This window comes from Cydia strobilella, chromosome 27 (assembly GCF_947568885.1).
Source record: "Cydia strobilella chromosome 27, ilCydStro3.1, whole genome shotgun sequence".
Classification (NCBI taxonomy): domain Eukaryota; kingdom Metazoa; phylum Arthropoda; class Insecta; order Lepidoptera; family Tortricidae; genus Cydia; species Cydia strobilella.
The window spans coordinates 3,894,739-3,916,687 of NC_086067.1; the positions used below are offsets into that span (position 1 = coordinate 3,894,739).

The window sequence follows — 21,949 nt, forward strand, 5'->3', positions numbered from 1 at the left end:
TATGTATCTTTCAGTAGGAGTAGCAGAGAAAGCGCTGTTATTGTTTGTCCTTGTCATAGTTTCACTTTTCCACCGCTGCCACAACCGAGGTTGTGGCAAACAAATAAGTACGTGACATGTCATGTTTGTTCGTTGCTTGTTTAATTATCGTTGTTTTGTATGAAATTGTGCTTTTTTTTTTTTTTTAATCTTTATTTATTTATAGAGGGTTTTAAGTTGGTTTTAAGTTTTAAACAAATGCCACCCTCATAGTGGCTCTCTAAAAAAACTACAACAGACTAACTTTCACTATTTCTAAGTTGAATGATGTCTTTGACCATATTATAAAGAAGCCCAGCCTCTTCTGAGGCTGGACAAGCCAGGATACTATTGACCCTGCCGAGGTCATAGCACCTGACATTAAGCAGTCGACGCTGCGCAGCACCTCGGCGACATTCCATTGTAACATGAAACACGTCTTCAACTACTTCTTGCTTTCTCTTATTAAATATAGTGATGGTTAGCGTTTTGAATCCTTGAACTTTGATAAAATACTGGTGAATTGTTCTGTAATCGGCTGTAATAGCCGCTCTGAGCAAAAATATGAGATCATAACCTTTCACACGTAAGTACGGTATTTTACACCTTCCTCTTAACGCAATATGTGAGAATAACATCGTAAAATTACGTTACACTCAAAGCAATGTAGAATCAAACGATTTCAATAAAAATATCACAAATATTTACGCAAATTAACAAAACATTACTTGTAAAATTATCCGCCCAAATTACGTAGGTAGGTAGGAGTCTGAGGTCAGCCATTTTTAAACTTCTTCTTAATTTAGCTGCATAACAATCATGTTAGGGATACCAGATGAAAATATCATAATTTTATGGGTAATTTTGACCTCGAAGTTTTTTCGTACTTCTAATTCCAAAAAATAAATAAACAAATGTTGTGAAGATTAAATGTGGTGTACATTAATTGGTGTGATTGCGATTTGTGATTTCTTTAAATTAAAACCCATAATACATTTTATTTTACGTTTTATTTACTAAACATATTTAGTTTTGTACCACCTGCGCGAATTATAGGAGGTATTTCATTGTTTATACGCCTAAAAAGAACGGCCCATTGACATTTTATTTAACAATTTTTTAATACCGTCAAACAAGCTAACTTTGCCTCCAGGGTAATCGCCCCAACGTGATATCAAATATTGGGGTAATTTTTACCAATATGGTATCCCCACGTTTATGACGTCATCTATGTCTATCCCTTACGGGCGCACGCGTATAGCTGGTCTATGTAATGCTAGGTCTATGGCCATGATGGCTTTATATGTCAATGTCAAAAGTTTTTGTTTCTTTTCACGCAGAAATTTATGGCATATTTTAATCCGAGAAAATATTGCCATTTGTTTTTCTTTTTTTTATGAAATACTAAGTATAGTATATCAAACAACTTTGTTAGTAGAAAAAGGCGCGAAAATCTTTTTTCTATGGGATGATAACCCTTCGCGCCTACATTTTTTTAAATTTGTCGCAATTTTTCTACTGACGGAAATTAGGAGGATATAACCAAACGGAGTAGCCATTAACAGTCAGGCGTTCCCCTCCGTCGAAAATAGTCATACACAATGTATGGAGTGACGTTTATCTGACATGGCTATTTTTACGTTATGTATTTGACGTTCCCCTCCCCCGCAAAAATCGACAGACTTTTTGTACAGAAAATTACAGACGTGGCGTCTCCGTTTGGTTATATATAACTTATATCCTCCTAGGACGGTTATGGCATGACATAATCACAAACAGTAGTATATATATTCATATGCACTTATAATATAGTTTGTCAAAGGACTGTCTCATTTCAAACATATACAGAGAGGATCATACTATCTTTGTCTTACGCTAGTACAGCACCCAAGAGAAAAGAATGAGTATAGTTTTTTTTTGTTCGTATATACTGACAATTTAGTTTGACCAACTATAACTATATTATAGACCTACTCGTGCAGACGAATAATAATACTATTTGATATTATACAAATCTCCTAAAATTAATTAATAAGCACAAATAAAATCATGTCAATTCAAAGACAATTTAAAATTATAACTTAAGACTATAATATATCCGACCGCGAGTCAGGAACAGATTTCCATGACCAATGGCCTCCCGGGCTATAACTCGTATAGTGGTTAATAACTATGTATGATGAACTCTCGTGGACGTCAGCTGCCGCTCCGGTTGTGGGTTGAGGAATGGTAGCCACCGAAACACGTAAAAAAAATTGTCATCGAGTCCCGTTTGATAATTTGTCAGATGATAGTTTATTTATTTATTTTAACTTTATTGTACAAAACACAACATCGCCCCCTTGTAACTTATAAACAAATCATAATTTCTTGTCTTTTCTCGAGTTGCCGAGGTGCAACTGTTTAAGTAAAACTCAATACTATATACATGCAGCTCAGCATAAAATAGATAATGACGGCCAAATCAGTACATCCTTATATCTATGGTAATACAGGTGCTGATATATTTGACCACTTTATCCGTCGCCAACATAGACTGTACTCCAGTTCCAGTACTCCTGCATTTTTATGGTTCCGTACCCAAAGGGTAAAAACGGGACCCTATTACTAAGACTCCGCTGTCCGTCTGTCTGTCACCAGGCTGTATCTCATGAACCGTGATGGCTATCACGGCTAGACAGTGGAAATTTTCACAGATGATGTATTTCTGTTGCCGCTATAACAACAAATACTAAAAACAGAATAAAATAAATAATTAAGTGGGGCTCCCATGCAACAATTTTTTATTTTTTTTTATTTATTCACTAAATATTCATACAACTTTTGCCAGCATGCCACTATTGTAAACCTCTATGGTTTATGTAATAGTTGTAGTAAATGTGATTTTTTGTCGTTTTTTGCGTAATGGCACGGAACCCTTCGTGCGCGAGTCCGTCTCGCACTTGGCCGGTTTTTGGTACCTAACATGCCACAGGGGCCAAATAGATATTATATTATAGTGAGAGCACACTCAGCTTCTGGTATTAGCTGCCCGTTGAATTTTTCTTTGTAGTAATCTACTAAGAAATTCCTTGTTGGATACCATTTCCTTATATACTCTGTAAACTCTAACAACATTGAACGAGTTCAGAAAAAATGCATCAGGCTCTTGTCCTATCGTTACAGACGTGATCTCCCGCGTCATAGTTATGAACAGAGACTACAAACACTTGACATCTCCTCTCTTGAATCTCGTCGTCTCTCACAGGCCTTATTATTCCTTCACAAACTTCTATATCACAAAATTGACTCGCCAAGCCTACTATCCCTAGTTACGTTCAATATTCCTCGATTTAGATCCCGTTCTCCTAAGACTTTCGCCCTTCAGGTCTACAGAAATAATACCTCTTTTTACAATCCAATCGTCAGAATGTGTCGCCAGTATAATGAATTGGTATTTAAACACAAAGATATTGACATTTTCGACTCACGGCAGGCAGTATTTAGGAGGCAGGTTCTTAGGGTTCTCGGCCAACATCACACTTCTCAATAATAGTACGCAATTTGACATGTAATTATTAAGTATTTGCGAAATGCTGTAATTTGTAATTTAGTATAATTTTGAGCAGTTTTAGGATACTTTTTTATAATTTTAGGATAGTTTTTGCTCCTTATATTTCTTTCTTGCTCTGCATGCTTGCTTTGGATGGCATTCTTATGCAATACCTACCACTCATGTACTCTTTGTAACTATGTTGAATGTTGTCTGTTTAGTGTGCCTTGAAAAAAAAAAACAATATTTAGTACCAATGCTGTAGGAGTGTAGGAGGTACATTACTTTCGTAAATGTTTTTATTTACGCATGCATGCGCCATCCCAGTTTGCAAAAAATAAAGTCATTGTATATTATAAAAACATTATTTATTATATTTTAAAACTATTTATTAGATTATAAATATAAACGGTTAATATTTTTATTTGTTCGAATTTCGTGAGACATACTAACATTAAACTAATTTCACGGTTTAAACTCTCGTGTTATTAGTCACTCGCGCGACATGTTTTGGAGATCCTAGGTCTCCTTTCTCAAGAACTAACTGTGCGAGCAGCGTTCACGACGGCCGTGCTTCGCGTACTGCTGCGCGCGCGCTGAGACTAAAAACACGTGAGTTTAAACCGTAAAATTTGTGTAATTTTAATTTGTTATTATTGATTTTTTTAAGTTAAGGGGCCCCGGCAAGCAAGCATGTTATTGTTCTCCATACAAACGTAGTTACGCTCTCATTTTAAAACGAGTAGCTAGTTTGCTCTGAAACTTTGTACTTACAATAGGATAAGGTATATCTATGTCTGTAATTCGTTTATGTAGCTTCAGATACCATAGTAAAAAAAATACAGTGAATTTACAAAACTTGTTTTCTTTACTCCCATTATTTTCTTGTCCCTATTTGGGACAAGAAAATAATGGGAGTTAAGTAAATACTATACGTTTTCGTAACACAGAGGAAGATTTTTAGGCAAACCCACTGTCAGTATAGAAAAAGGCGCGACATTCAAATTTTCTACGGGCGGACTACCCTTAGCGCCTACATTTGTTAAATTTGTCGCCTTTTTCTAGTGACGAAAACTATATCTTTCCACCAAATTTTATCAAAATCTGACGAAAAAAAAATTGCTCAAATGTCACTTTCATCAAAGATAGATATAACTCCGTAATAGATGGATACAGTCTAAGGAAAAAACGTGCCTCGAAAATCAAGAAAATTTGATTCTCGTTCAGAGGGCGCTACTAGCTTTGGCTTACTGTCATATAGATGGCGTTGACGGTTTTGTTTGTTATTTAACAATTTTAACGCATATCAGTGAAAGAACATGGGTCAAAATCATAAAAATAATTAATGCAAATAAAAAAAATCATTTATCCATATTTAAATACATTTTATCGTATTTTTATAAATATTTATTTTTAGTTTTAAAGTGTGTCGACAGATGGCAGTGAATTTACTGGGGTTACAAAATTTACTATGACAGTACCGCTCTAGTTTAAGTTACTCTATGCTTTCATGCATGGAAGGCACATTAAACTGTTATTTTAATTCTGGCTATTATAGTTTGTCAAAGGACTGTCTCATTTCAAACATAGACAGAGAGAATCATACTATCTTTGTCTTACACTAGTACTAGCACCCTAAAGAAAAGGATGAATATAGTTTGTTTTTTTCTTATTTACTGACAAATTGGTTTGACCAACTGTATCTATTAACTGTTGCATCATTAACCCCTCGAGTCCTGCGATTGTCTATGCCTGGGTCTCAGAGTTAAGTAAGCCTTCAGTTGCCAGGTTTCGTTCTAAGTTAAAAGACATTTAGAGGTAAGGTGCATTGGGGTAAGTTCGACAACGGGATAAGTTTGAAAACCGCTAATATATTCTACTAAACTAGTAGCAATCCATACGTTTATGAGATATACTCTGTCAAGCCATTTTCGTCAGTAGAAAAGAGCGGCAAATAAAAAAATGTAGGCGCGAAGAGTTATCGTCCGATAGAAAATTTGAATTTCGCGCCTTTTCCTACTGACCAACTTGTTTTATAAAATTACCTTGTTTTCGAACTTATAAAAGAACACCTGAACTTTCCTAAGTTGTAACATGGAAAACCTGTATAGTGCGGCCACCGCGCGCACTGGCCGGTGGTAAAAAAAACTAAACCATACGCCAATCTCTGGATGTCGATCAAGATTTATCACAACGCAATTTTTGATGAACGGCCAAACTGCGCTTTTGCGTAAAAGTTTTCTGACAAACATCACAAGGATACGTAATCTGCGCGTGTACATCTTTATGTCTACCCAGCAGCCACTTCAAAGCAAACTGCTTCCCGCATATATCACAAGCATATGGCTTTTCCCCGGTGTGTATCTTTCTATGTGTGATCAAGCAACTTAACTGCGTAAATTGTTTCTGACATACTTCACAAAAGAACGGCCGGTCGCCAGTGTGTATATTTCTATGATTATTTAAATTAACTTTCAATGTAAACTGTTTATCACATATATCGCACGCGAACGGTTTCTCACCACTATGTGTACGCTTATGGACGTTTAAGTATTTTTTAACAGTAAAAACTTTTCCACATTCATCGCAAGGATAATTTTCTTGTTTATGCGTTAGTTTATGCCTTGTTAGATATTGTTTGACAGCAAATTGTTTATCACATTCGTCGCATGAAAAAGGCTTCTCTCCAGAATGTAGTTGTCTATGAAGTTGTAATTCTTCTTTACGAATAAATCTTTTTTCGCACAAGTCGCAGCCAAAGCGTCTCTCTCTAGTGTGAACACGTATGTGTTTGTTTAATTCACAATTTCTTCTGAACTTCTTATCACACCAGTCACAGGAGACTGATTTTTCTTTCACATCTGTCACATGTTCAGCTCGCCTGTGTGCTATTAAATGATCTAGAATATCGAAGGTTTTTTTGCAAATGGTGCAAGAATATAGTTTCGCTGAGGATATTTCTATGTTCCAGCTTCTTTCCTGTTCTTCGTTGGTTGCGGTTGCGGATGTTGATCCTTGGTGGCATGTGTCAGGATCTGTGCCCAGTGGATCTGAAAGATATAGCGTTCATGTTGTAATAAACAAGTCAACGAACTAGAATAAATATAGAAGTCTGACTAGACCTCAACAAAATCGGCCAAGTGCGAGTCGGACTCGCGCACGATGGGTTCAAATTCAAATTCAAATTCAAAATTGTTTATTGCATATCACATTACACATTATTAGGTTCCGTACCATTATGCAAATATCGGCAAAAAAATCATGTTTGTTGTATAGGAGCCCCACTTAAATATTTATTTTATTCTGTTTTTAGTATTTGTTGTTATAGCGGCAACAGAAACACATCATCTGTGAAAATTTCAACCGTCTAGCTATCACGGTTCACGTTCACAGCCTAGTAACAGACAGACGGACAGCGGAGTCTTAGTAATAGAGTCCCGTTTTTATCCTTTGAGTACGGAACCCTAAAAATGACCCCACGTGTATTGTCCGCGGCACAAGCGACTCAACTGTACTGCGCGTAGCTTAACAACGGTAAATATTGTAATGCCGCGCAAGATGTTTAACATATATAATTTTTTTCGGGTCCATATTGGGTTGCATACAAGTTTAAGTCATATCTTTGATACGCATAACAACTTGTGTCATAATCATCATTGCGCATACAAATGAAAAGTCATATTACATTGTGTCATACATTTTTAGCCATATTTGATGACATATTCAGCAGTTGTGATATATTTTTTGTGCATATAGGTTTTAATTATAATGATTATGACAAAAAACCCAAAAGTAGACCCCAGATGCGTTGGGACACGACATCAAAAGGACTGCAGGGAAGAAGTGGCTCCAGGTCACACAGACCTGTGACGAATGGCGTGAAATGAAGGATGCCTACACCTAAAGGGTAGAGATGAGTGAGACAGAGCATCTGAGCAGGTTACAAACTTAAAACTTGGACCCAGGAAAACCCAGACTGATGGCAGCCCTAATCAGAATTTACTGTAACAAAAATTTCAAGACTGACACAGGTTCAGTCAGTTGAGAGTTGAGGTATTGTAGAAAAGTGTGTTATGTGACACTATTCTATAACATTTCGGATAAAGCTAAGAAGGCCATTATTTTTTACTGCTAAGGGTATTTATTTACACAGATATTTGATCCTAAGTTATGATTTTTCTATGTAAAGTCAGCCTGGGCAAACGCAACTATGGAGCAAATGAAACTACAGTGTAAACTCCATATAACATCACTTGATATAACAATTCACTCCCTATAACGTCAACATGTGTTGCCTATAGTTGCTTTACTTTAATATTAATTTCTCTCTATATAAAGAAAACTCTCTATAGCGTCAAAAAACGTCTGGCCCCTTGAGTATCACTATAGAGTTTAGACTGTATTTTATAACACTTCTGATAAAACTAAGAAGCCAATATTTGCCAAGATAACATTTGACAACATAGATTTGGGTAGATTGGTCATATAGCACGAAAGACCGATTCGTGGAGCAAACGACTACTCGAGTGGCGACCATGGGGGGAAGAGCATCCTCAAAGTAGACCCCAGATGCGTTGGGACGACGACATCAAGAAGACTGCGGGGAAACAGTGGCTCCAAGTCGCACAGAAATGCGACGAATGGCGCAAAATGAAGGAGGCCTACACCCAAAGGGTAGAAAAAGGCTAAAGAGAGAGAGAGAGAACATAGATTTAAATTCAATGGTATATAAAATACAGATTTCTGCAGGTTATTAGGCAGTTGCAATACGCGTTATGTCCCCGACAAAGAAGACTTTTTTGTGGAATGCCCTTTTGACAATTCATCAGGTCTGGTAGGTCATTAATAATATAATACATACTTTATAGCAACCATGGTATTCATCACATAATTGTTATAAATAAAGCTACAGTATCTCATGGACCCTGATCAGGACATAGCAAATTACATATTTTAGCAACTGTATTTTACAATATAACCTGAATCTTAAATATAAATCTACAATTTGTTATTTAAATTGTGGTAGCTACATTTCAAATATAATAGTTCATAAACTCTGATACTGCAATAACATTTCTCCAGTAAGAATGATTTTAAAGAATTTATAAAAGCGTTGGGTTTCCCTATTGTTTTTAAAGAGATGGGTATTTTATTATAAATTTGGTTACGCTGTAATAGGGACCTTTCTGATAGATGTCAAGGACAGATTCAATAAGAGTTAGATTGTATTTATGTTGTTCGCTCTTATTATATTTGAATAAATGTGGATTATTTTTAACAAACGTTACAACCTCTAATATATATACATTATATTGCTCTTATTATATTTGAATAAATGTGGATTATTTTTAACAAATGTTACAACCTCTAATATATATACAAAGAGGGAAGTGTCACTTGTGTTTGTGCTATTGCCCCACAGCATGACACCGTATCGCAACCATGCTTGTCCATATGCGTGATAAGCAGATAATGTTCATTCTACATTCTGGGTTTTGGATTTTAAGATTGTCAGATCATGGATAAATGACAATTTGGATTTGATTTTGTCTGTTTTTTCCAGTTTAGGTTTGTGAGATTCCTACTAAGGTTAAGTCTGATTGTTCTTCAATATTTAGTGCTTGTTTGAGTAAAGTTAGGTCTACTGGTTGTTTTTGGTAAGGTCTAGACTGAATTCGTTTATTATAATTAATATTGACGTAAAGTTTTTATCAGAAACCTTAAATCTGGTACTCATAGTCTGCAACAGCGGGACACATCTGCCTGCTGGAGCTCGGAGCCTCAGGTGACAGGTGTAAGGAATACCTGTCGTCGAGTGTGTAAAACCCAGACAGGTTTTACTCAATATAACTTACCGTCTACATCGTCCGGCACATCAGGGGTAATCTCAATCTCTAGCGGCTCGCATTTAATTACTTTCTCGCCAAAATCTGCTGACTCGGCTGTGTTGTCATCGTCCGAATGAGGTTCTTCTTTTATTTGGACCGAGTCCGACATAATGCAATATTTCGATTTGTTTTCAAATAGTGGCCCTTATTATTTGTTGTAATTGTCCACGCAGTTTGTAGTTCAATAACAATTTTTATTTAGTCTTAATTCAATTTAATGAAAATAAATCGACTTCACGATTTCATTTTGTTCATTTTTGTTTTCCTTTGACAATTTTGACATGACATGATATTGCGTTTAGATACAACTTGTGAAAAAAAAAATGGTAACATTTATAATGTTTTTATTCGAAAACATATTAGGCTTTATAATGGTAGGTGTAATACATATTACACTTACTATTATAATGCTATTATATTAGTATAATTTAAAAGGAGATGGTGTGACACATTGCGAACGAAACGTAATAAGTCATTGACAAGGCTTGTTTTTTTTTTCTTCTGGCACAGCACAGACAATCATAGCCATTCATATCCATGAAATAACTAAAATAATAAATTATTAATCATTTATGAAATTGAGTAAAATGCATCTAAATAAACCATATTTTAGTCTTCAAGTTACAATAAGTTTATAATAAAATAATAAATTATTCATTCATTCAATACACCTGCTAGTGCTAACGGAATGGATTAAGGAATGGAATTTGCATCAATCATTCAAGTTCATTCAATCAATCAAATGGAATTGTCGCTGATTGCCAATGCCAACCGATCAAACGATATAATTTTAAAACACTGTGATATTTAGTTGAATGCTCTCAAATCTCGTCGCGGAGGCGGTTTGCCAGTTTGGCGTATGTCGACGTTAATTACGACGCCGTGACAACGTTTTGTGATCCATGTTCTGTGTTGTGTTGTGGACAGTGGTGTCTTGAATAACACTTATTTACCACACATTCTTATCGTTTTAGCTTAGTGTAAATGGATTACAACGCTTCATTTACTTTCGTAAACACGTAACGTCATCAGGTGAGTGATTATTTGAGTCCTATTTGTATATTTTATTGGTTATTTACGTTGTTGTTCTTGGTGTAGATTTTCGCATAATTTGGACGCGAGCGATTTGCGAGATAAATCGGACGTGGTCTCACAGCCAGTGAAAGTATTTAATCGTGATTATTAGTTCTAATAGCTTTTAATCCCATTGTTTATTAGTTTTTCATTCAGGTACAGTTTCATTGTGACACCTTGACATTTTTGGATGAATGAAATAAAAAAAAAAATATATTACTTGTTTTAGTTCTCATTAATTGGCACAAAAAAATTTAAATAGAGGATAATATGTTATGGCCTATAACCTAAGCCGGTTCCAAAGGGATAATAAAATATGTAATGTAAAAATAATTGAAATGAATGTATTTGTCCTAGGTTCACAGTTTAAATAACTAGTTCCTCGTTTAATGTTATATTTTGTGCATTTTAAAAGTACCTAGGCATTCTCATTCAATCGTGGCTATCAAGGAGAACATGAAAATAAAAATAAACTTTAACTCATAAAAAAACATTTCAAATTAAATACACAGTGTGGAAAGAATGCATGGGCCCTGGAGGAAAAGTGCCTTAAAAGCTTACGTTAGCTCATTTTGCCTAAAGGACACATTCTTTTATAATTTAGAAAAGAATCAAAACTGCATTCAAAGATTTTTTGAGATTCGCTTCTTTCACCCGGTAAACGAACAGACTAACAAATTAAAAAAATAAACACTCGCTATTTTATTCTACTATTCGATACAGTTAATGTTAATGATAACATTTCTCCAAGAAACATTAGGCGTTGCACACGTCTGTCATACAAAATATCCATAAAATGAAATATTTACTATTCAAGAATATTTTCAGACAAGCAATTGAAAAAAAAGCTGAATGCAGTTTTGTTTATTTTCAAAAATAAAATAAAAATTCGTTTAAGCAAAATCAGCTAACTTAAGGTTTTGAGGTACTTTCCCTCCAAGGCCCATTCATTCTTTCCACACATCTTTTTTTAATGCTAAAGCACATTTGGATGTCTTTCGTTCTTAGTTTATAATTATCTAGCTAGATTCTTAAACGTTGGAAAGTAGCAACAACCTTGAACTGAAATGGTCTTAAGATTCACATTGCTTGATTTAAAATCTGATTTTTTTTTGGCCTAGCATGAGGTCAATGTGGTGAAGACCGTCCCTTGGGCCCACTGATTTCCAGTCCGCCGCACGATATTGGCCTGTCAGTTGTTCGGTACTGTCAAATTTTTAAGGGTTGTCTGTCCGTCTGTTGAAATTTTCACAGATATTGTACTTCTGTTGCCGCTATAACAACAAATACTAAAAACAGTAAAATTAATATTTAAGGGGGGCTCCGATACAACAAACGTGTATTTTTGCCTTTTTTATAGTTAATGGTACGGAACCCTTCACGCGCCAGTCCGACTCGCACTTGGCCGGTTTTTGTTCTAACTGACAGGCTGATATTGAGATAACTTACTTACTCCTCTGGCGCAGCGACCCAAAGTGTGTCTTGGCCTCCAATACGACAGTTCGCCACTGATCCCGGTCCTGTGCAGTTTCTCGCCAGTCTTGGACCTGGAGCTCGCGCAGATCAGCGTCCACCACATAAGCCCATCGGTACCTAGGTCGCCCGACCGGGCGTCGTGCTGTTGGTTTTCCCTCAAACGCTCTTTTCACTGCCCGATCGTCTCCCATTCGCTCCAGATGGCCGAGCCACCGAAGCCTTTGCGCCTTTGTCACACCAATGATGTTTGGTTCAGCAACTAATTGTTCAATTTCGGCGTTTTTGCGGATTCTCCAACTGCGATGGCAGTCTCTGCGTTGGAGATAAAGATAAAGATTCTTTATTTACAAGAATACTTAATTCTAAAATACAGGTGTTGTTTTGTTAAAATATGGTGTATAGTATTCAGTCGCATAACGACATGCAAATTTTCAAAAAAAAAATGTTATCTAATTGACAGTATAGAGCAAAAACAAGTTTTGTATGAAAAACTTAAATACGATGTATTTTTTTAACTATGGTATCTGAAGCTACATTAACGAATTACAGACATAGATATATCTTATCCTATTGTAAGTACAAAGTTTCAGAGTAATCTAGCTAGTCGTTTTAAAATGAGAGAGTAACTACGTTTGTATGGAGAACCGAGCTTGCCGGAGACCCTTAAGAACATCCTCCTTTTTTGATGTTGGTAAAAAAAAAGTCAGTCCCATGGAACAACTCATTCCCCATTGTAGGCCAGCTATCATAACATAAAGAGAGGCTAATAATCGAATAATGTCTATCAATCGATTATCAACGACTCGATTGTGCGCGCTCGGTGGCGCGCGACGCTTGATCCGGTATCATGACAGAGACTTGTACATAGTAAAGCCTGCTATAGCCATAAAACAAAGGTATCATTATATTGTCTTCGGTTACCGCGATAGTTACTCATATATATTCACAATTTGCTGAACTATCCGTGCGAAGTTGTGCGTGCGTATATGTTCCCCGTGAGATACGTTTATGGAAGCATCTGTATTTAAGGACATTTATGCTATTTTAAGTTCTTTGTTCATCCCATGTATGTTTTCTGTGTTGTCTCCTTAATAAATAATAATAATAATAAGCCGGGGCGGGTCGCTAGTCTTAGAATAAATATATATTATGGGCATTCGCATGCACCTATTTCAAAGAATTATACTTCGAATCGCAGTAGTCTTTATTATTAACTGATCTTTGACCATGGTAAATAAAATGCAGCGACATAGAAGCACTTTGATTATGCTCCCCTTTTGATAAATTGTACAGTCGAAGGCAAAAATATCGATCCAGACAAATGGCTCAAAAATATGTGAACACGACTTTATTGTCTAAGGTGTAAGAGCGTAAGCGTACACATATTTTTGAATCTTTGGGAATGTATATATATTTATGCTCTTGACTGTACGGTTAGGTTTGGGAAGTTGTTCGAGTCTTAGTAGTCTAACGAATCTATAGTTATAGACTCGATATATAGAATGAATTATCTCGGATGATTTTTTCGGGCTTGGGCCCTAACCTGTTAAACAAAAACCTTTGTTTCTTTTAAGAGCGTTCTTGATCACGTGCCAAAGAAACCGTGTCGTTAAATAAGCAACCATCGCGTCAGTATTAAGGTTCAAATTTATGTGACAGCTCATTTAGAGAACAAACAGGGTGGTCTTTTCTTTAGAGATAAAAAACGTTTTTTTCTCCGAATAGGCTGTTTCATGAATTTGAACCATATAAATAGAATGGTAAATTTGGTTCTTTAACGGGCTTGTTGCTGTTACTTATGTCAGGGCTATTAGCAGTAAGCAGTGTAACCACTGCATAAAGGAAACAATACCTTTTGTTTAACAGATTAGGGCCCGAGCCCGAAAAAATCATCTGAGATAATTCATAACATAGAGTAACTTATACTAGAGCGGTACTGTCATAGTAAATTTTGTAACCACAGTAAATTCACTGCCATCTATCGACACACTTTAAAACTAAAAATGAAGATTTGTAAAAATACGATAAAATGTATTTAAATATGGATAAATGATTTTTTTTATTTGCATTAATTATTTTTATGATTTTGACCCATGTTCCTTCACTGATATGCGTTAAAATTGTTAAATAACAAACGAAGCCGTCAACGCCATCTATACGACAGTAGGCCAAAGCTAGTAGCGCCCTCTGATCGAGAATCAAATTTTCTTGATTTTCGAGGCACGTTTTTTTCTTAGACTGTATCCATCTATTACGGAGTTATATCTTTCTTTGTTTATACTATATATCGAGTCTATAACTATAGATTAATTCATATTATACAACTTTACGAGATTGAGCTTAAGCCCCGTAGGTTCGTGTTCTACTCTCACTGAGCGTAAGCGAGATGGATGTGGTGCTGCAAATTCTCAAGATTGCTAATTACATTTTTGGCAGCCGTATACCGTATTATGATCTTAAAAAGCGGTACGATTTTTCAAAAACTCCGCGGAATTTCCTCCCGCGGACGCTCCGGCTGTAGACTGAGAAAAAAAAACCGGCCAAGTGCGAGTCGGACTCGCGCACGAAGGGTTCCGTACCATTACGGAAAAAAACAGCAAAAAAATCACGTTTGTTGTATGGGAGCCCCATTTAAATATTAATATTATTTTGTTTTTAGTATTTGTTGTTATAGCGGCAACAGAAATACATCATCTGTGAAATTTTCAACTGTCTAGCTATCACGGTTCATGAGATACAGCCTGGTGACAGACAGACAGACGGACAGCGGAGTCTTAGTAATAGGGTCCCGTTTTTACCCTTTGGGTACGGAACCCTAAAAATCAATGCGTGATAAAGAATAGGACTGTGACAGATAGTCACACCGTGGTGCGTTTATGAATGGGGTTGGCTGGTCGAAGATCTCTACAGATGGCGCCAGGTTTGCCTTGTCAATCCCTAAAATTGTGTCAAAATCTTGTTTATTTTGTAATTTTATGCCCTGGATGTAGGGTTGTGCCGTTCCCGGTATCATTCCCCATTTTGTATGGGGAATGTTACTGAGCGAAAAATTTCTCCATACAAAAAGGGGAATGTTACCGGGAACGGCACAACTCTGCCTGGATGACAGCCCTTTAAGCCAAATCTCATAGAACAAAACTATAAACAGTGGAAAGTTATGATGGCGCCATCTATGCATACATTTGGCAGTTGCCAAGCCCATTATTGTATCATATCTATTATCCTTCAGGAGTCGGGATGTTCCCGTTGCATGCAATAGGCAAACTGGAGCGTGACAGAAACAATGTCACGCCACGATCGATTTGAGATCGATAATCGATTCGGAATCGGTACAGTTTTAATTGCTGGCTCCATTTAGATGATCACAGACCAGTAACTATGTATAGTCTGCATTATCTCAAATGACTTTTTCGTCTGAGACGGTAATTACAATCAAAAGCCATTGTCTCTTTTGTGCGAGCTGTCAGCCTTTGTGTGCCATTGTGTGTTGGCGCGTGCCACGGCGCTTGGGGCGCTCACACACAATGGCACACAATGGCCAACCGCTCGTACAAAGGAGACATTAGCTTTTGTTTAACGGATTGCCGTCTTGGACGAAAAAGTCATTTGAGAAGATGCAGACTATAGCAAGGCTCGGAACCGGTTTTTTTATACAAAAAATACCGGTATAGTTACGTTCTTTTGTTTATTATTTCATTTTCAATGGGAAAATCTAATAATACGAAGTTGTTACCTAAATACATGATTCAGTCCTACGTAAAGAGCATAAAATTATTAATAATATTGGGCTTTTGGGTTTTTCAAAAAAACCGGTTCCGAGCTTTGCTATGTAGATGGATCATCTTAGTGCCAGTTGCACCATCCGCACTTGACAGACTGATCAACGTCACCCGGCGCGCCGCGGCGCTTTAATAATATGAAACTTTCCATACAAAAAACACATCAAAAAGAATATAATAAACAACAACAATATAATAATACAACAACACAATATAATAATTTCTGTTGATACAAAAATGTACCTAGCTATACTTCTTGTACCTACACAGTTTGCACAATAAATGTTTCTGATTTCTGATTTCTAATATAATAAAATTTAGCGAACGATGACAAACAGTTTGGTGCAACCCGAAGACGACCCGGGGTCTCCATACATTGGCGTTACTATATTAATTTAAAGTTAATGCCAAAGGAAATAAATATTGTATACCTTTCAGGGATTTGAATCCCTTTTATTTGTATATACATAGGTATGGAGGTTAACACTTTTTTAATTTACTTCTCTACCTCTTTAATTTGGTTATTTTATAAACCCTGAAATAACACGATATGAGTCAGCGTCCTCAGCGAGGGATGCCCTGGCGGGTTGCCAACGTGCAAACAATGCTTTTATGAGTGTTTTGTACCTTTTATGCTTCGGCGTTTTACCAGGGATATTACGACGAACATCGAGATTAGATCGTCTATCGACATTTACATCACTTTTTTAGGGTTTCGTACCCAAAGGGTAAAAACGGGACCCTATTACTAAGACTCCGCTGTCCGTCTGTCTGTCACCAGGCTGTATCTCATGAACCGTGATAGCTAAACCGGCCAGTGTGTATGAGGAATGTTATGAAAGTGAAGGAAGCGAAAGAGGTATGTCAGGATCGTATAAAGTGGAAATCCGTGGTCTCTGCCTACCCCTCCGGGAAATAGGCGTGATTATATGTATGTATGTGATAGCTAGACAGTTGAAATTTTCACAGATGATGTATTTCTGTTGCCGCTATAACAACAAATACTAAAAAGTACGGAACCCTCGGTGCGCGAGTCCGACTCGCACTTGGCCGGTTTTTAAGTTTATCTAATGGAGTCAGTAAGCTTAGCACAGGAGCGCCGCGACAGTATCTCGACAGATACTACCAGTTCCTCTCTTAATGAATACAGTTAGAAAAGGACGAGATACTGTCGTAGCGCCCTTGTGCTAGCCCTACAGGCATCACGCTCTATTGGACTCTGATTTCGAACTTTCGAAGGGCTGTGGTTCCCTTGATATTGATACAGTGAATCCAAATAATAGGACATACGTTATAAGAAATATATACCCTCGTCTGTTATTTATTTGTGATAAGAAATAAATTATATCAAAACAAAAGGTTGCCTTATTAAAAAGTTGGTTCAGTTCATGTTTGCCTAGATTTTAGATAAAAAAAATCGGTTAATCTATGCAACCATGGACTTGACCAACTTTTTAATAAGGCAACCTATTACAGTTAGATTATATATAAAAGAAGCTTTCATTCGATATAATATACGATTAAATAACAAAAAGTAAACAATTTTGTTTTCCCCTCACTGGCTCGGAAAGTTGTCTTTTATCCTTTAAAACAAGCGGGGAAAAACGCATTTTATCCACTAGTGGGGAAAGTAATTTGACCTTGGATGGAGCATGTTTAAGTAGCTTGACAGATAACAAAACGTAAAACGCTCATAATAATGATTCGTTTGATATTAATTATCATTAAACAAATGGTTTGAGAATCTAATAAAATATACCAAATTTAGCTTTATTTAATGATTTTATGTCATAAACCTTAAAGTTCCATAACAAACGTTTGTTTTTTAATAATGATGTTAAATATAATTCTGAACGCACAAGTTGAGTCGATGCAATTTCAATACGCATCATTGACATTTCATACGTCAGAAATGTCAACATTGTCAACAAAATGTTTACTTAAAAACTTCTCACGTAAAAATACAGAATTTCCAGAGTTTTTTGTTATAATATCGTAACAAAATGAGTGATTTCAGTGATGAAGATGATCTAACGCCTGTGGATGTTGCACTTTCCTCGCTATAGTGAGGTGAAAAGTTTTGTGTTACACACGGGTGCAAATGTATTTTACTTCTCGTGTGTTGAAACACTTGCTACGCTCAGGATTATATTTTAGAACCACTCGCTTCGCTCGTGGTTCAATTATAGAATCCTTTCGCTTGCTCGTGTTTCAATTCCACACTCGCGGGTAAAATACAACTTTGCACCCTTGTATAACAAATAACTATTTTACTGTCCGTACGCAATTTAACTAGGCAACCTACATATTTGCAATGTGTCAATTGTCAATGTGAATATTATCTATCATATATATCTTATGACAAGTAAATAACAGATGAGGGTATATATTTCTTATGACGTATCTTAGACCAAAAGGGCACGAATAAAATGCTCTACGTTTACAAGCGTTTTTGGGCGTAGGTATATAGGGCAAACAGCACTATATACATACCTACCTATGTACATACAAGTTGTTATTTTAATCGCTAGTTGCCTTGAGTAATCAATATAGGTCATACTGAACAACATTTGCTATGAGACCAATCCCCGAATTCGCGAAAAAATGTAGATGTGTTTATATGGGACAACCAGATTTTTCTGGATTTTAGTCCTCTATGGTCATATGACCTACTTATTGATTTCGCGGACTAGGTATGGCAAGACGATAAAAATGTGTTCTGTGTGTAATATAAACAATAAACATATATATCCAAGGCCAAAATTACTACATCAAAGGCTTCCAAAGCGGTTAATATCACAATAATCCTCTTTCGATTTACAAACTTAATATTGCCGTTTGTTAATTCTATTTAACACTCAACTTCGTACAGCTTAACCTTCGACCGACCGCATTTTATAATTTTGGTTAAAGCTTTCGAAAGAAAAGACTTATGTCGTATTGTAAATCAATGGAAGGAAAATGAGCCTTGTGGCAGGCTTTATACAACGTATATCGCTAATAGGGAATAGTACGCGAAACTCTGCTTAGAGTGCGCCACTACCACAATCTGAGGGTCTATCGCGAAACTAGAAAATCGAAATTTCGTTACCTTACCAAAAAAAACCGGCCAAATGCGAGTCGGACTCGCGTTCCAAGGGTTCCGTATATTACACAATTTAAACAATGTATTTTTTATTTGAAACGTGAGTGAAACGTCTTTAAAAAACCCGTAGGGGTCGGATCAAAAACTAAGTAATTAAGTCCGACTCACGCCTGACTGGTCATTTCTAATAGGTTTTCCTGAAAGATCTTTTTGTGTATTTTTTTCAAAATTTTAGACCCAGTTAATAGGCAATTTTTTTGCCTATTTTCTTGAATAACTTCTAAACTGTTTATCCTAAAATTATATAAAATATATTTGAGATTCTCACAATGAGCTCTTTCATTTGATATATTACACGATATAGATTGAAAAACTTTATTTTTTAATAAAGTGGCCCCCGTATTTTAAATTCATTTGTTTACGTTACATGTCCGTCTTTGGGTCATAAACTTACATTATTTCAACTTAATTGGTGCAGTAGTTTTGGAGAAAATAGGCTGTGATAGACGGACAGACAGACAGACAGACGCACGAGTGATCCTATAAGAGTTCCGTTTTTTTCCTTTTGAGGTACGGAACCCTAAAAATTGACAACTATTTTTGGGCCACCCTGGATCCTGTATACAAATAAGACATTCGTTAAGTCCCTTTTCCCTTTAACAGACACATGTGCAGTTACTTTCTTTTGCTTCTAGAAGGCTAAATCGTAATCTACTTACCCTTGGCATAACGCCTCCTTGTATTAGTTGCATCACAATTTTTCGCAACATCGACCTCGGATATTCTCGTCTGAATAGCGAAGTGAGTCGAAAGCTTTTAGGAACCAGTACACAGATGTCTCCACTGAGGCCGAGTGCGAAAGATTCGCACGGGTTGTCACGTGATCAATACCATGTGCTGCATTATGGGATCCCGTTGTTTGACATAATTATTGAAAGTCATAATACTCATAATGTAATGATTGTCAGATTATCATTAGTCATAATTCTGAAAACGTTAACTTTTCAGGATTTTCGTGAGGTTATCCTGTTGATAGGTTAGGTTAGGTTTGTTTTATAGCAATCAGCAATCCTGAAAAGTTACGCGTTTCTGACAAAAGCCAAATTATAACTAACGAAAATTTGGACAAACAATACATTATGAACAAGTTTGGTAACAAATCAAATTATTTTATTAAATATTTTGATTTGTGTTTTTTTAAGTAGTCACACTACTATACATATATAAATTAAAAACTGTAATAGATGTTATATATATCAAAGAAAAAGGGACGAAGGGGCTTCGTAATTTAATATTTAATTCTATTTAATAAAATAATTTGATTTGTTACCAAACTTGTTCATAGATGGCAGCACCAGTCTCTCTCGCTACAACGTAAATCCGTAAGGAGTTCGTTTAGGAGGTGCAAGCGCGCACTGCTTGCCCTTAGAGCGGGTCAAAGACGCCTAGTCTTACTAAGATGGCATATAGTCTTGAAATTCGGACGGGCACCGCCGTGGCGGGGTGGCCTAGGGGTTCATGGCGTTAGCCGCGATAGCTAAAGACGCCGGTTCGAATCCGGCCTTCACCACTGGAGGGCTTCGTCACTTTTTCTTTAATATATGACATCTATTACAGTTTTTAATACATTATGACTTAAAACATTACGAGAAACAATAGAGGCCCGCTGCATTATTTATATAAATAATATATTAAATAAAAATCATGTATTGCAGATAACATTGATTGATTTGACATTATCATTGACATTCGGTGTCATAATACACTGGTTGGATTGGCAACTAGACTCGCGTATGCGCAATGAATGCGGCGCGGTATCAGCTGTGCCTGTGGGTTGTGGGCAGATAATGGACTCAATTTTGGAGACAGTTTGTGCCGACTTCATGTTGGTGCCCAACTGCTTAGGGCACGTCACGGCATAGTACTTCGTTTGTTTCCTTTTGAGGTACGGAACCCTAAACTAGGGAACTTACACACACATACACATTTGGTATTGGTACACCTTATATGTTTAGACATTGAAACGATTCAAAAATAAATTTATTTTTTAATTTTGAACGCCGGCATACAATTTACCTACAATCCACATCCAATTGATATGTTCGAAATTGAACATAGAAAGTGTTGAACCGTAAGGTTAGGTTATATAAAGTTCGCCAATATGCTGTCGTGACCGAATTATGTAAGGGAGTCACGAGTTGTAAAACAAGGCCCTGTTTTGCTTAAGGCGGATATGCTATTAGTTATTACGCCTATTACTTTCATACAATAATCCTTTGTGAAAGATTCAGCCGACTATAGTAGCAACGAGTTGACACAAGAAGTTTACGCTAGCGAATGCGTAAACCGCAAACTCGATCGCAGTCCATCTCGCTCATACTGAGATGGACTATGCGTGTGTCACTACTGAGCGTTACTTCCGTTGCTTCCGTCAGAAAAAATCTAAGTTACCCTCTAGCACAGAATAATTAATAGTACTACCGTACAGAAAATTCACTCCTTCACAAAAGCCAGATTTAGGTATAAAATTATACCTACACTCGCCGCCTGCAAGCAAAATTGAAACTTATAACCGCGCACGAACCGTGAATCTTCTTTGCGCGCCGCAGTTTTATGACCGAGCTGCGAGTGTCGGCACGGGGTTGTCACTTGACAAGTTTTTGTACCTATACCTACTGATTTATTATTCTTAAGATAAATATGTAGGAATTACAAACGTTGATTCTGTAAACATAAAATTTTTAGCCGGAAATAGTATGTCTGATTCTCACGGAAGTAGGTATGCCACAGAATGTATGTATGTAAACACTTTATTGTACATAAGACAGATTACAAACACAATAAAAGAACAAAAATATATACAATGTACAAAGGCGGACTTATACCTATAAGGGATCCCTAAAAGTACTTATTCCTTTGAAAATATGTCGGTCAATATAGACAGGAATTTAAAAAAAAAGTTTTTTCTGCTTCCTTGTTCTTCCGTTTTTTCAGACATCCGTAAACAGAACATTATCTTTTATACAGATTATATTATATTTAGGTTTCGAAGCCATTGCGTATTTACAATTTTGCGCGAGCGCCACGTGACACGACT

At 36.4% G+C, this 21,949-nt stretch overlaps 2 protein-coding genes across 2 annotated transcripts in view; one reads left to right on the forward strand and one right to left on the reverse strand.

Moving 5' to 3' along the window:
* Positions 1-4,991: 4,991 nt before the first annotated feature.
* On the reverse strand, positions 4,992-9,694 carry LOC134753582 (zinc finger protein 239-like). The gene is made up of 2 exons (XM_063689505.1): positions 9,406-9,694; positions 4,992-6,600 (listed from the first exon to the last, which is right to left on the reverse strand). Exons 1-2 carry the CDS (start codon positions 9,545-9,547, stop codon positions 5,729-5,731), a joined length of 1,014 nt encoding a protein of 337 aa, XP_063545575.1. The 5' UTR covers positions 9,548-9,694; the 3' UTR covers positions 4,992-5,728.
* A 434-nt stretch (positions 9,695-10,128) lies between these two features.
* LOC134753493 (mitogen-activated protein kinase-binding protein 1) overlaps positions 10,129-21,949 on the forward strand; it is a 130,941-nt gene continuing 119,120 nt past the window's right edge. Inside the window, exon 1 of the mRNA XM_063689372.1 lies at positions 10,129-10,470. The gene's annotated coding sequence lies outside the window, so the exon portion shown is untranslated. The remainder of the gene's footprint in view (positions 10,471-21,949) is intronic.